The sequence below is a fragment of the Phaseolus vulgaris genome, chromosome 9 (assembly GCF_000499845.2).
Source record: "Phaseolus vulgaris cultivar G19833 chromosome 9, P. vulgaris v2.0, whole genome shotgun sequence".
Lineage (NCBI taxonomy): Eukaryota > Viridiplantae > Streptophyta > Magnoliopsida > Fabales > Fabaceae > Phaseolus > Phaseolus vulgaris.
Window position 1 is genome coordinate 2,434,622 of NC_023751.2, and position 15,543 is coordinate 2,450,164.

At 33.0% G+C, this 15,543-nt stretch overlaps 1 protein-coding gene across 2 annotated transcripts; it reads left to right on the top strand.

The window, feature by feature from the left end:
* The first annotated feature begins 11,371 nt into the window (after positions 1-11,371).
* Positions 11,372-14,841, top strand: LOC137822035 (aldehyde oxidase GLOX-like). Of its 2 annotated transcripts, none has more exons than XM_068626920.1 (2): positions 11,372-13,101; positions 14,465-14,841. In XM_068626920.1, exons 1-2 carry the CDS (start codon positions 11,461-11,463, stop codon positions 14,519-14,521), a joined length of 1,698 nt encoding a protein of 565 aa, XP_068483021.1. In that variant the 5' UTR covers positions 11,372-11,460; the 3' UTR covers positions 14,522-14,841. The 2 variants fall into 2 exon arrangements, with proteins under 2 accessions (XP_068483021.1, XP_068483023.1); XM_068626922.1 differs by having other exon boundaries at positions 14,475-14,841.
* The last annotated feature ends 702 nt before the right edge of the window (positions 14,842-15,543 follow it).

A 15,543-nucleotide genomic window follows, 5' to 3' on the forward strand; every position in this document is an offset into this window, starting at 1 on the left:
AGCTCGCTCATCACATAAGTGACTTGTTCTGGGCTAATACACTTTAGGAGAGGACGAGAGTATCCTCTCCGATAGAGATCCTGATCAATGAGTATGTATCGGGCGACCTGTTGTTTCATCATTTTCTCCAAGTGTGATTCACATATTGTACCTGTATGGATATTGGGGGCTGAGCAATGTTGACCCACGTCGATACACAATAATTACCTTGTCCTTAGCTGTCCTATTCTTCAAGTTTCTCTTCCTCTTCGCGTGCTCCGGCTGGTCGGCGAGGGTACCTGCAATTGCACTCCGACGCTCGAGTCAGCGATGGTGCTCCCCCTTTCAGAAGTCCCTTTAGTAGGTTGACTTGGGCCTTGGCCATGTGGGCCAAACAACTGATGGCTAGAGACATGCTTAGTGGTCTCTGGGTCGTGCCTAGTGGTTTCCTGAAATCCAGGGAGTGTTCCAGAGAACGTGCTTGACTTATTCAACGGAGGTTATAACTGTTCGCTCCACGTGTAACCACGTTCTTTATTTAGTTAAGTCATTAAGTCATTTAACGTAAACCATTCGGTCGTCCGGTACAGTATCATTTTTGTTAGCATATGAATTTTAGTATAATCTTCCATATTTTTGTATTTTTTTAATAATACTTTTTTCATGTAATGACAAATAATTGTTGTTATTTAAGATTTCAGCATAACTGAGAAGTCAAGTAGCATATCTAACATCAAAACATTTTATAAAAAAAAAAAGTTATCACTTCAACAATGAGTGTTCAATAAGTGGATATTTTAATAACAATTTTCTTTTAATTGTATTTTTTATTATTTATATTCGTATAAACTAGTCATAAATAAATAAAAACATTTATATTATTCGTTAAAAATTTACTGTTTATACTTTCTAAAATAAAATAGTATTACTTTTTTAATAATTTTTAGATATTTAATTGTTTTTAAAATGTACTCAATTATTTTTTAGAATATAAATTTTGGATAATTTCTGTTATTTGGATTTAGATTGGTTATTTCATTATATCGAGTTTTGCTTTTGTAAAATCAAAATTGAAATCACTTATAGTATATGCTTTAAATTATATTTTATTTTTCAAAATAATGATAAAGTGTATATAGTATTTTAAAATGTATATATATATGAGGCTCATTGCTTATATAGATAATTACCACACTTATATAATCAACTTAAGTAAAAAATAAATAAATAAAATTATCATCTAAACAATAGTGAGTATATATTAAAAATAATTAAATAATATTTTTAAATATAATACTATTATAAATAAAATATAAATTATAAAATTATACTTAATAGCATAAATAATTTTATTTTGTATATTTATAACTAGCTTATACTAATATAATTAATAAAAATACAAAAAATAATAATAAATAATTAGAGTAACTATCTTCGAAGAAATAGAAGTCATTATCATATTAATGACTTTAATGTAAAAATAAAAGTCAAAGTTATCCATTCAATGACTATTCAACTAAATTTTTAATTTTACTAATTTTACTTGCATCAATAAATTTATGTTAAGGTTATCTTCATTTTAATATTCCCTTTTTTTATAGATTTTTATGTATCACGTGATTTTAATAAAAAATTTTATGAGAGAAAAATAAATTTTAATATTTTCTTATAAAAATAATAGCTTAACAACTCTCTTTATTAAATAAAATCTATTATTATAGTAATAAGGTGAGTTATTAAGCTATTATTATTTTTAAATCACCCTTTTATAATATCTATATTTTAATTAAGGTTTTTGTTGTTGTTGTTGATAATTTAAAGTGATTTTTTCTCACAAAAATCTTAAATTTTTATATAACAAAAAAATATGTTCTAAAATCCATATTTTATTCTTATCCTGAAATTACACATCAAAAGTGTGGATGTGTTTGTTTTTGTTAAGGGAGAGACATGCAGTCCAAATCTACAAATTCCTTCCTCACCACAATAATTTTTGTGTGACTGTGGAAGTACGACAATTATGCAGTTTCTTTAAAAATTTACTTCCTTAAATTTCAAAGCTCGCGTTTTCACAAGTAATTTATGTTTTAATTAGCTCAATTTTTTAAACATATACCATGTTCCGATGAGCTTAAAAATAGTGACTATTTTAATTGTAAAACAACGATTTTCTAATTATCTTTAATCAACGTGTAGTCTTATGTTTCAAAGTAAATAAGACAACTATTTAGTCGTCTTCTTAAATTCAGACAAAAAGAATGGTTATATAAAAGTCGTCCTTATAAGATGTATGCATTCTAAACTTTTACCATAATCACCCTTATAAACCATTCTAAAGCAAGGCGGTTATTTATTATAACTGCCCTTATAAACCTTTGCACAACGTCTAAGAAAACTGCTATGGTAAATAGTCGTCCTTGTAGATGATAATTTTTTTAGTACATTCTATTTAATACTATCTAAATTGACTTATTCAATTATAACTAAGTCAGACAAATACATTAATTCAGTTAATCAAATTATATATATTAATAAAAATGTATTACAAACACTAATAACATATATCTTTACCTATATTCTTATCAATCTATCTAATTCCTACACTATTGATTAGTTATCCTAAAGTTATCAAAATTCAGGAAATATGTGGCCCGAGGATGTCTCACATATTCTATGGTGGTCGAAGGCATTGCTTGGTCATCCATAAAGAACTGCATTACAAAATAAAGTTCACATAAATTAGTGTTAAGATACATGTATGTTAAAGAATTATAAAAATAATTTACCATCATGTTATCTGCTTCCAATCACTTTTAAGGTCTAGTCTTACAATGGTAACCATCCATTGCATAACGTAATAGCCACACTCAAAGCTTCCTAATTGTCTATTACACTATAATTCAATAGAGAGTAAAAGTTAATATTGATAAACAATGAAAAGAGAAAGATACAAAATTACAAACTTTTAGTGTCATCCACTTCAGATTTTAATAATTTGAATTGGATCGACCTTTTAGGATGTTATATAATCATCATGAACTGATTAGTACAAAAAACCGCGTTAGTAGATGCTTAATTAGTAACATACGAAGTTAAGTTTATAGTGTACTTACTTATCAATCATAAACTTCAGAAGTGTGGATGGCTTCTTGTGTAGGGAACAAAACCACATAGTAGTTTATCAACTTGGATAAAACAAGTAGCTACCATTGGCCCCTATGTCATCCAAGAAAAAAGTTAATAAATATTTAAAACATGAAATAGTAATAATTGACGACTTATAATTAAAATTACTCATTAATATAACGACATAAATAAATTTGTTTTCCCTTTTTTTTCAGGGTGTTAGTGATGTATGATTAGGTTTTCACATTTCTTTGTTCCAGTGTGATTAGTATATGAGGGATCTAAGAATCTATAGACATCTTCATTCCCATCATTGATAGAAACTCCATGCAAATACCTACAAGTTATTAGTTAAAGCATAATCAATAATAATTTAACATAAAGTAAATTGAAATATAGGTAAAGATACTTACATCATAAAAAATTGAATGATATTTATATTGAGCACCTGATCCCCAACTGTAAATTATAACAAATCTAACATGTATATGTACAATGGAATGTCAATGTTTATTTCAAAAAATGTATCATCCCATGGAATGTCCATAGGGTTATGACCAATCTCTCTAGCAGTTGCAACTAAGGAAGCTATAGGATCATTAATCGGAACCTCGTGCTTCTTTTTTGGACTTGGTTTCCGACTAGGTTTCTAAAAAATAAAGAAAATTTGTATTAAATTAGATGTAATATAGAAATATAAATTAATATAATGAAATGAAATTATTATTGAAGGTTCTGGTATAATTCGAATGAGGTATCTGGGTCAGGCTACGAATGTCTGAAATGCATCGACCACAGTTGTTACCTCATCTAAAGGTAGTGGCACACGAGCATTAACTATTTGTACTCTTTCCACCATTACCTACGGCACATCAGGGGAGAGAGAAATGTTATGTAAGGTGGTGGCCTCTTGATAGACTTTTTCAATGACCACCACCTGAGGAAGCATGTCGCCCTCAACCAATAGCTCACATTGGCTTGTTTGACCAATGATATCTTCCGCTGGTGTTGTAGGAGCTGCACAACTCCCCTTTGTGCTCTTGGGAGCGAAACTAACCCTCGTCTCAGGCAGCTCAACACAAACTTGTTGCGATAGAAACTCTTGTTTTAACTCTAGTCACACCCGTTCAGTCTCCTTTATCATCTCTTCCATTAATTCTTGACGTATCTTACTCGTCAATTATACTTTGGTCTCTGAGGCGGGGGAGGAAGTGATGGAGGAAAAGTGACCCCTGTATCAATCTCAAACCCAGTCCCCTGTTTGGATTGCTCATTTTCCATCATCAGTAATTGCTCAAGCTTTCGAAATCCCGAACGAGATAGTACGTGCGGGGTAACATTCTTTAATGTTATGTCTTGAGTTTTCTTCTGACGATCCTGTCATAAATAAAATAAACAAAATAAATTAAATAATATTAAGTTATTAATGTTATATAAATAAAAATAGTTCAGTAACTTCACTTACCATCCACAGCTTTACATTTACGACTTTGAACAAAAAGATGCCATGTCTCTTTATCAATATGTTTGTACTTTAAACAAGAATTTTTGCCTTTATACTTGCCAAAAATATATTTCTTCGTCAGTGTTGACTTAAACTAACGGAATTTAATTCCGATATGGATATGATCTTTTGATCGAAGCGGTCAACATTAGGGATTTCAAAATTTGTTTGCAAAATAATATCATCAAATTAAAATTGACCAATGAATATTAAAAAACATTATATGGTAACGATAATAATGTAAAGCTTACCAGAACATCCTCCCACGAGAAACAAATGGAGAGCCTTTGACACATCCAATGAATTAATCAAAATGGAGAGCCTCTCACGAGAAACAACACCAAGATAGTTGCTAAAAGTCTTAGCATTAGGACCAGAAGCCACTCCAGTGTTATGTCAATGTCAACCGGCATCTTCTCACCAGCAGCACGTCTCAAGGAGAGATGTTCAATCTAGTAGGTCCTTTGTTGGCTCGTCTGAATTGGGATCTGATCGTCAGCCATATATGTGTTAAAAAAAAAGTAACAAACATTAGTTAAATTGCATCGAAAGAAAATCATATATAACAAATACATAAAATTCTAAATTCGTATTATAAAAAATATTTCTATATTTATTACCATAGTGGGTTGAATGTTCATATGTAAATTCCTTCATTGTGTTCTTTACAGGTTGCCTGTACATCATCAACTACATTGTCATCTTTATTCATTATCATTGGTGTGAATGAACGGGAGTCACAATTTTCAATATCATTTATGGTCTCCCCTTGTTTTTTCCCATTTAAAACGACATACCAATGTTCTGACGTAGGATCTTTGACGTAGAAAACCTAAGATGCTTGTTGAACCATTATAAATGGCTCATCTCGATACCCTATATTTCGAAAGTCCACTAGTGTGAATCCTGATTCATCAATTTTAATCCCATTTTTATTGTCAACCCATTTACACTTGAAAACTGGAATAGAAAACTTAGTATAGTCAACCTCACATATCTCTTCTATAAACCCATAGTATGTCATTGATCCAAGTACAAGATTTGTATCTTTCGAAGTGAAAAACTGCATTGACTCGGCTTCATGAACACAAAAATTTTGAACTGTACTCTTTTCATCCATAGACTTTGTGTAAAATATACAATTGTTTACTTTGTAACTTGTACAAGAAATGACATCAAACTTCAATTCAGTAACCAACCATGTCAAGGTCTTTGATGCCTTTGAATCCTTTAACACCTCATCTTTAAACCAAGGCATGAAATTTATATTATGTTCCATCAAGACCCATTTATCTAGTTGAATTAGGTTATCTGCCTTCACAATGACTTTATGAGCATCTATGTAAGATATAATTTCATCTGTGTTATTCAATATATACAAATGTGCTTGGAAGACTTATGAACGAGATTTGCTTACCACATGTACACCACGTAAACATTTACTTGTAGACTGGTCCACACAGTCTTACCTCGCTTACCAGATGCACAATTAGATGAACCATGATGTCAAAAAAAGATGGAGGAAAAAACATCTCCAATTCACACAAGATAACAACAATTTCATATAATTTTAATGGATTGAAGACTTTACAACAAATGGAAGAGAAGAATGAGCACAAACGGGTTATGATATGTCTAACATTTTTTGGTAAGATCCCACGAATAGCTACCGGTAGCAACTGTTGCACCAAGATGTGACAATCATGAGACTTCAACCCAATTAACTTCAAATCTTGCATTGACACTAGGCTCTTCACATTTAAGGAATGTCCTTGTGGCACTTTCACACGCTTTAGACATTGACAAAAACTTATTTTTTTTCATCTTTTGACATGATGTAACAGGCTGAGGGCAAATATGTACCCTTACACATTTCTATCGGTGTCAACTCGCCTCGTATGTTCATCTCAATCAAAGCTAAACGAGAATTTAGACCATCATTCATCTTCCCGTTAATGTTAAGAAGTGTACCAATTAAGCTATCACACACATTCTTCTCAACATTCATTACATCTATACAATGTCTGACTTCTAACCTCAACCAATATGAAAGATCAAAGAAGATTGATTTTTTCTTCCATATGATTGTCATAGATGACTTCTTTTTTGACTTACCGAAGGTGTGGTCTATGTTATTTACCTTTTCATAAACCTCAACACCAGTTAATAGAGTTGGTGGACTATTAGTCTCTTGATGTCCATTAAAAGTTTTTTCAACCTCCGGTAAGGATGATGACTTCTAAGAAACCTCTGATGCCAAAGATATATTATCTTTCTTCCATGTTTCAATTGTTAAGAAGCGGTGTCTTCTTTGCATATTGGACATGCTTTATGACCCTTAACACTATACCCTGATAAGTTACCATATGCCGGAAAGTCATTGATGGTAGAAAATAACATGGCATGCATCTTGAAAGTTTCATCAGCAAATCCGTTAAATACTTCAACACCTTGATCCCACATTCACTTCAAATCTTCAATTAGGGGACTTAGATAAACATCTATGTCATTTCTTGGATGTTTTGGACCAAATATCATCATAGACAACATCATGTATTTTCGCTTCATGCACAATCCAAAAGGTAAGTTGTAAATAACTAGTAAAATAGGCCATGAACTATGATTCATACTCATATTACCAAACAAATTCATTCCGTCTGTAGCTAAACCAAGTTGGATATTTCTTGATTCTTTACCAAACTCTGGAAACTCGTCATCAAATGTCTTCCATTGAATAGAATTAGCTGGATGTCGATACATGCCATCACATTTCCTCTCATCTGCATGTCATCTAAGATTCTTAGCATCATTTGGGTTTGCAAACAAACACTTCATCCTTGGAATGATGGAAAGATACCACATAACCTTCATTTGTGGTCCATGCTTTTCTATCTCTTCAATAATATTATCATCTTTTTGTTTAACTTATAACGTGATAACCTACACCTCGGACAACTTTTCAACAAATCAAAATCTTTTCTGTATAATATACAATCATTAGGACTTGCATGTATCTTTTTATACTCCATACCCATTGGACAAAGAATCTTTTTGGCCTCATAATTACGATTAGGTAGAGTATGTCCCTTTGGAAGCATATCCTTCAAAAACTCAAGCAATTCCGTGAAGCTTTTATCAGTTCATCCATTTATTGACTTCAAATTCATCAATTTTAACATCGTTGACAATCGTGTGAAGTTAGTTGATCCAGGATACAATGGAGTCTTTGCATCGCTTGACTTACTTCCATATCCATGCGCTTCTGCAAAAGACTCAGCTCCCACATCACGAATCATGTCCTCCAATCGATCATCATGTACTTGACCATGTACTGCATCATCCATTGTAGACCCCACATATTCTTTAGTTACAAAAACATGTGGTAAATTTAATGTTTCACCATGTCATGTCCAAGTTGTATAAGATCGTAGAAACCCATCACATGAGAGGTGTTTCCTGATTTTCTTAACATCCAGTCTCTTTCCGTTCTAACAGTTAACGCATGGACACCTAATTTTTGCTCCATCATGACCACTATTATTCGCGTTATGTTGTGCAAATTGTATAAATTCTTCTACTCCTCTTTCGTACTCATCACTTATGCGAACATAATTAATCCAATTTCGATCCATTATATTTTATAATAGTCATTCAGGTGTATACTAATGAGTGTGAAATCTCACGTTTGCTGAGGGTCGAACACCCTCGAACTCAATACCAAAATGTATCAATTGTCGAGGGTCATCATCAATACCAACACGTTACGTATCAATTGTCGAGGGTCGAACACCCTCGTACTGAATTCCAACACGATAATTTTATTCTAACCTAAAAACTAACATAATATAAATTAATAATAAATAAAAAATTATAATAAATACTAAATATACAAATTAAAAATCATTAAATTAATTATAAATATTAAATAATATAAATCTATCTACCATCTAATAATTTAATAATTCTATTCTAACCTAAAAACAAAAATAATTTAAATTTAAATTTATAAAAATACAAATTATAATAAATAAAAAATAAACAAATTAGTAACATTAAAAGAAATATTAAAAATAACTAAAATCCACCAACCTTGTGCGTGAAGGCAATGGTGGTGGTGAAGAGCGACGACAACGGCAGCAGCGGCAGTGGCGATAAAGCAAATGGGGCACAACGAAAATCCAAAGACTAACGTTAAAGGTAATGAAACAATAGAAATAGTGACCTTCACAACAATGGCAGAAAGGATACAAATAAGAAAAACTAAAAGCAATGGTGAAGAAGAAGTAAAGAGCTCGAAAGCAACTTACCCAATGGCATGAAGAAGACAATGACTCGAGGAAAACGAAGAAGAAGAACATAGCATAAGAGAAAACGAAATGCCAAAGATAAAGGAAGTATGAAAGCGTAATTAGCGTGCTCTGAGCTAAGATAATAAAAAGAGTCTAAAAGGGTGGCTATTTGGTAAAACCGACTTCTTACACAACATTTTATTGTAAGAAAATGGTTTTACCAAATAACTGCTCTCTTAGAAAAAATTAATTTAAAAAATGTCACTGTATTTTAAAAAACATCATCTAATAGTAAAAGCGCCTTAAATATAATATTGAAATAAGTCCTTCTTGCAAATTCCTTTAATAAAAATATAACTGATCATGACATTCTAATATTAAATGTGAAAAAAAAATCATGTTAATTTTGCTCTTTTGTATGTATATAATCATAAATAGAATATTTTTTAACTTTTTATTTAAAAAATTATAATTGTTTTGAGTTAAAAAAAAAAAGGCTTATCGACATTATGATGTGTATTAAAGGAACTGCCCGTGTATATTTAGATTGTTGTTTCTGAAACGGCATGTCTGGTTCATGCATTTTATGCAAGAATAAAAATACATTTTATCTCAAAATTCATTTTAGATTATACATTAAAATAGTATTTACATTATTTTTTAATTCAAAATTTTAATATTCATTATTATTTATATCTATATATAAATAGAATTCTCCTAGTAACCGTTACATTTATTTATTTTTTATTTTAACTTTATATCAATATTTAATTTTATTATTTTAAAAATATATAATAAGATATTTTTTATTATTTATTGTTATCTTGAACATTCCTATCATTTTCTTTTTTTGGTATTCACTCTTTTTTTTCAATTTTATAATCTAAAAATCAAATGTAAGTTTCCTACCAATTTTTCACTTCTCTTCCTATAACAAAAAAACTTCTCACTTTGCTCTCTATAAAAATTTCTCACTTTTTTCTCTCTCAATTGTTCTTAAACTGATCAATTACATTTATAATATTAATGTATCTGAAACCTCACTCTCTTCTCTCACATCCTTTACTCTTGAAGACAAACCACGCATTCTCACTTTTTTTTCCTTTTTTGTATAAACCTAATCTCGTCATCATTTTTTTTTATCTATTTTTTTTTATTTTGTCTCAATTTTTTCATCTTCTTTACATGCAGTGCGTTTTTGTATATAAGACTTTGTATACAGTTTTTGTTTAGTTTACAGTTGTCGTCATCAAGCGCCTCTTCGTCCAACACCCACATCTACACTGATGGTAAGACCGGTGTAAAATGTCTCCTAAAAACGTTGTAAAATCCCTTTTCTACACTAGTGACTCTTTTCTCTACTTCCCCTCACTCACTTTGTTTCCTCCACTCTCAAATGAGTAACTTTCTCAAAAAAAATTCATAAGACACTACAACTGTAAACCTACCCACATTTTGTTTTATGCGTTATCCACATGGCGTGTGTTGTTTATTTCTTCATTATTTTTCTCCTAAATCCTTTTTCTTTTTATTAAAGACTCAAATGTTCTTTTTTTTCTTATCAAGAGCACTAAAATTATTGTTTTATAAACATTAACCATTCACTACTAATTTTTTTGTCTAAAAAAACAATTTTTTAAGCCCTTAAAACTAAAAAGGAAATAAATGTTTTATTAAATTTATTTGCATGTTTCTTTTCGTTCTCAATCTTATTAAAAGTTGGAAGTTATCCATAAAAGTAAAGAAGGTATAAAGATGAAGATAGAAACAAAAGTGTTTATTTATTCTCATTGACTCTTTTATACGAAAGAAAGAGATAACTATTGCAGATGATGCAATGATATATTTATATTTGTTGATATCTAACATTATTAATCACATAAATCTTATTAAATATATAATTGATACATATAACTTTTTTATTTAATTTTTAATATTAAACCTAATTATATATAAATAATAAAATAAAAAATCTAATACCGAGACGTATCACCTAATTTCCGCTAGGGATTGTAAAGTTTTTAAGGGCGCAAAAAGTATTAGTTTCCCATTTTAACTAATGGACAAAACTTCTTGGAATTCATTTCAGACTACAGATATGTTTGGCAATGATTCGACAACTCAAATCTTGGCTTCTTGAGTTTCACTTTCCTTCCACAACTTGTCCAAAAACAAGTTTCAAAAGTGGAAATAAAAGCCCAACCAAATAAGCCACTGCAAGCTGCAGCTACCGGTCTTTTCACTAACCTCTTCTTCAAAAGTAAAAAAGAAGAATCCTGTACCAAAACAAAGAAAGAAAACAAGTTCTAGCCGTAAAAATGTAACTGATTTTGAGGTGAAAAAAAACTTATCTAGAAAGGAGAAAGAAGATAACAGTATCCCACGCGTTGCCTTGCGTGTGGGAGAAGTATTTCCCAGATTCTCTATCATTCATCTTCAAGTCTTGGTAGCAGAGGTATTTAAAGCCCATAGCAGCCACACCATACTGCACTGCACCTCATCTCCCTCCCCCCCACCACTTTATCACTCTTCACTATTCTCCAAGCCACCAAACCCACACCAATGACCCCTTCACTTTCCCTCCATATTATTCCTCTCCTCATTTTTCACATCCTCCTCCTAGCACCGCCTTCGCCGGCGGAAGCCGGCAATGGACAGTGGCACCTCCTTCAAGAAAGCATCGGCATTGTCGGCATGCACATGCAGCTCCTCCACAACGACCGCGTCGTCATACTAGACCGCACTGACTTTGGATTCTCCAACCTAAGCCTCCCCAACGGAAGATGCCGCAACAACCCAAATGAGATGGTCGTCAAAACTGACTGCACCGCACACTCCATCGAATACGACGTCGCAGTCAACAAATTCCGCTCCCTCTTCGTCCAAACCAACGTCTGGTGCTCCTCCGGGTCGGTTTCTCCCGACGGAACATTAGTCCAAACCGGTGGATTCAACGACGGAGACCGCGCAGTCAGAGCCCTCACTCCGTGCCGGACGTGCGACTGGCGCGAAGTTGACAACGGACTCTCAGCACGAAGATGGTACGCCACCAATCACATCCTGCCAGATGGACGACAAATAATAATCGGCGGAAGAAGGCAATTCAACTACGAGTTTTACCCCAAGACACAATCCACGGCTAAGAACACTTACAGTTTACCTTTTCTCGTTCAAACAAACGACGCCTCCGCGGAAAATAATCTCTACCCCTTTGTTTTCTTAAACGTCGATGGCAACCTTTTCATCTTCGCAAACAACCGCGCTATCTTATTCGATTACAATAAGAACAGTGTCGTCACAACCTACCCTCAAATACCCGGTGGAGATCCACGGTGCTATCCCAGTACCGGTTCCGCGGTTTTGCTTCCGTTGAAGAATCTTCGAGAATCGAAAGTGGAAGCTGAGGTTTTAATTTGCGGCGGAGCCCCGAGAGGGGCTTTTACGGATTCCCTCTCAGGTCGGTTTACCGGCGCTTTAAAAACGTGCGCTAGGATTAAAATAACCGACCCGAAGCCGAGTTGGGTGATGGAAACCATGCCCGGTGGGAGAGTCATGAGTGACATGGTGTTACTCCCAAACGGCGACGTTTTAATCGTCAATGGAGCTTCAGTAGGGACTGCGGGCTGGGAATTGGGGCGCAACCCGGTATTGAATCCGTTTCTCTATAAACCGAGTAATCGGATCGGATCGAGATTTGAGCTCCAAAACCCGTCCAGTATTCCGCGAATGTACCACTCCAGTGCCGTTTTGCTTCGCGACGGTCGCGTTCTTGTGGCTGGGAGCAATCCTCACACGTATTACAATTTCACCAACGTAATGTTCCCAACGGAATTACGGTTGGAAGCGTTTTCTCCTGCTTATCTTGAGCCCGGATTCTCTAACGTGCGTCCCACAATAGTGTCCCCTTCATCCCAAACAAAAGTGAAGTACGGTGAGACATTGAAGGTTGGATTTGAGGTGATCGCGAGTTTGAATAACGACTCAGTGTCGGTTACGATGTTGGCGCCGCCTTTTGCCACGCACTCGTTCTCCATGAATCAGAGGCTGTTGGTTCTGGAGCCGCAAAATTTGAGCAAGGTTGGGGAATCGACGTACGAGGTTGAAGTTACGGCGCCGGGTTCCAGTGTTCTTGCACCACCGGGTTTCTATCTGCTATTTGTGGTCCATCGAGAAATTCCAAGCCATGGCATTTGGGTTCGAATGGTGTGAATTTTCGTCCTTCATTCTTAGTATTTGTGTTTTCTTCTTTTATTTGAGTTATTTGTTTCTGTGAATGGCAGGGAAAGAGCAGATTTGTTGGTGGGCATTTACTAGCTGTAAGATATGAGCAAATAAAATTCAAATAAAATTATTTATATTGTTTATAGATTTTTCTTTAAAAAAGTGATAGTTTGACGTCATACAAGAACAAATATTCTCACTTTACATCCATATAATAATGTATTAATAATTTAGATTTAAAATATAAAAGAAATATAATTAAAATAATAATATATTGAACTATATGCTGTTTTTTTTTCAATGAATAAATTAAATAATTAAGACATTTTAGAGTGTCTTAATCCTTTTACATTAAAAAGTATTTTATCAACTTCGTTAATATTAAACAGTAAAATAAATATTATAAAAAGCTCATCTCCTAACGATACTTCAAACGAAATTATTTATGTTGTCTTTCTATTACCTTCTTCAGTCAGATTCATAGATTATTTATTCAGTCAGATTCTTAGATTATTAAATCAGTTTATCTTTATGTTAATCAAAGTATGAGTACTCTTTTTTCTTTTCAATTTTTACACATTTCTAATGTAAACTATCCTTCATTTCTCTTGGAAAGCTATTCAAAACTTTCAGTCTCTTGTGAAAATGATGTGCTATATATTTTAAAGTTGTTTACAGGAAAATATGGAGAAAGAAAATGAAAAGGAGAATGATAAATTAGAAATGTCAATGTTTTTTTATCTGAGAGTGAACAAAATGATAGAATTTATTTTTAATGGCTCACGAGAACAAAAATCTCTTTAACGAAGTACTTTTTTTAATAAAAAAATTTATTTTAGAAAATAATGAGTAAAGGATTAAATTTATATTTACTAAAGTTTAATATGGCATCCCTTCTTTTAAGAAGGTGGAAAGAAACTTGAAGTTTCTTTTCTTTTATCCATTAAAATAATACATTTTCTTATCTATTTCACATCTTCCCCTTCCTATCTTTTTATTTATTTCTTCTTCTTTATTTCATTCACAATACAAATAAAAAATCACGCAAATTTAATTTTGAAACATTACGCTAAAAAAGTTTATACCGGAAATCAGTTTAATTTGGATATAATGTTTAATATAATCTATACTTATATATAAATAAGATTTTTTATTATAATTATTTTTTTTACACAAATATTTTCTGGTTCTACACTTATTTAATATATTTCATTTTATTAGTATAATAGAGTATTTTACCATTTCATATGAATTACTTAAAAATTAAATTATTGTTTAATTTTTTAAATTAATATTAATGTTGCAAACTAACTTTTTCATTCTTTTCTTAATTTCTTATTTTAAGACAACAACAGGAAGAGAGAGAGTATACTGTATGGACAATAAAGGGCCCAGACTGTAGCTTGGCATAGAATGGCTGGTGTGCAGGCGATGCTCCAATGTCCACAAGTCTCCTTCTCCCAACGCTGGTAATTGGTCGACCGGGGTACCTGCGATTGCACTCTGACGCTCAAGTCAATGCTTAGTTTAGGGATGTGTGTTATGGTGGGATCTGAAAAACGTACCTCTCTCATTTTTCCAACCCCCTTTATATGAGTTTGTTCCCAGTCTCCATCCGTTACACCTTGGAGATATTGCATCCCTGCTTATTCAATGTTAATGATCACTATTAATGATGTTCGTTATTTATTTAATGCTCATGATGGCTATTAATGATGCTCATTATTTATTCAATGCTAATGGTAACTGTTGCTAACACCTGTTACTTATGATGCTCTTTATGTCATTACTTGTTTCATATGGTCGATGTCAGGATCGTCTGGTACTGACCGTACACTTGCCCCAGACTCGAAGAGAATGTTTTCTGAAGAGTCAAACAATTGGCAGGAATCCCGAGGTGAGATGTGACCGTTTGAAAGCATTTAATGCCAAGCAGAGAAGTGACACTTGCTTTTGAGAAAAAATTGTCATCCTGGTATGCATTGTTTCATCATATGAGATCGACGGTGGCGATCTCATGTCATTTCGTATGCCGAGTAGCGTGAACCATTGGATGATGTGGAATTTGACGGTGCAGACTCGCGTGAAGATCGCTATAAATAGGAGCTTCTTGGACTGTTAGGGGTTGCAAGTTGAAAAGTTTCATTGAGTTTTCCGAGTGCCAACCTAACTTGGTACCTGGCCGACCTAGCTATTTTGTCTTCTCTATCTTGTATCCGACCAAGGTTAGTAATGTATTCGTCTTCCTCCAACTCTTATGATAGTATAATTCATGTTGAGTCCTCTGTTACACGTAATGTGTCTAATGGTGAGAAAAAGGGGATGATGCGAGTCAGTCTACGGACGGTCCAAGCTATGATTGGGTCAATCCGTCTGTCTTGAAAATTCCAACCAAGTTTAGGGATTCTAATTTTTTAGATCAGT

Excerpts from the sequence above, each read along its gene's own strand:
- LOC137822035 (XM_068626920.1), top strand. The coding sequence starts at position 11,461 with ATGACCCCTTCACTTTCCCTCCATATTATTCCTCTCCTCATTTTTCAC. Across the intron at positions 13,102-14,464 it reads ATGGCATTTGGGTTCGAATG|ACAACAACAGGAAGAGAGAG; the intron begins GTGTGAATTTTC and ends TCTTATTTTAAG.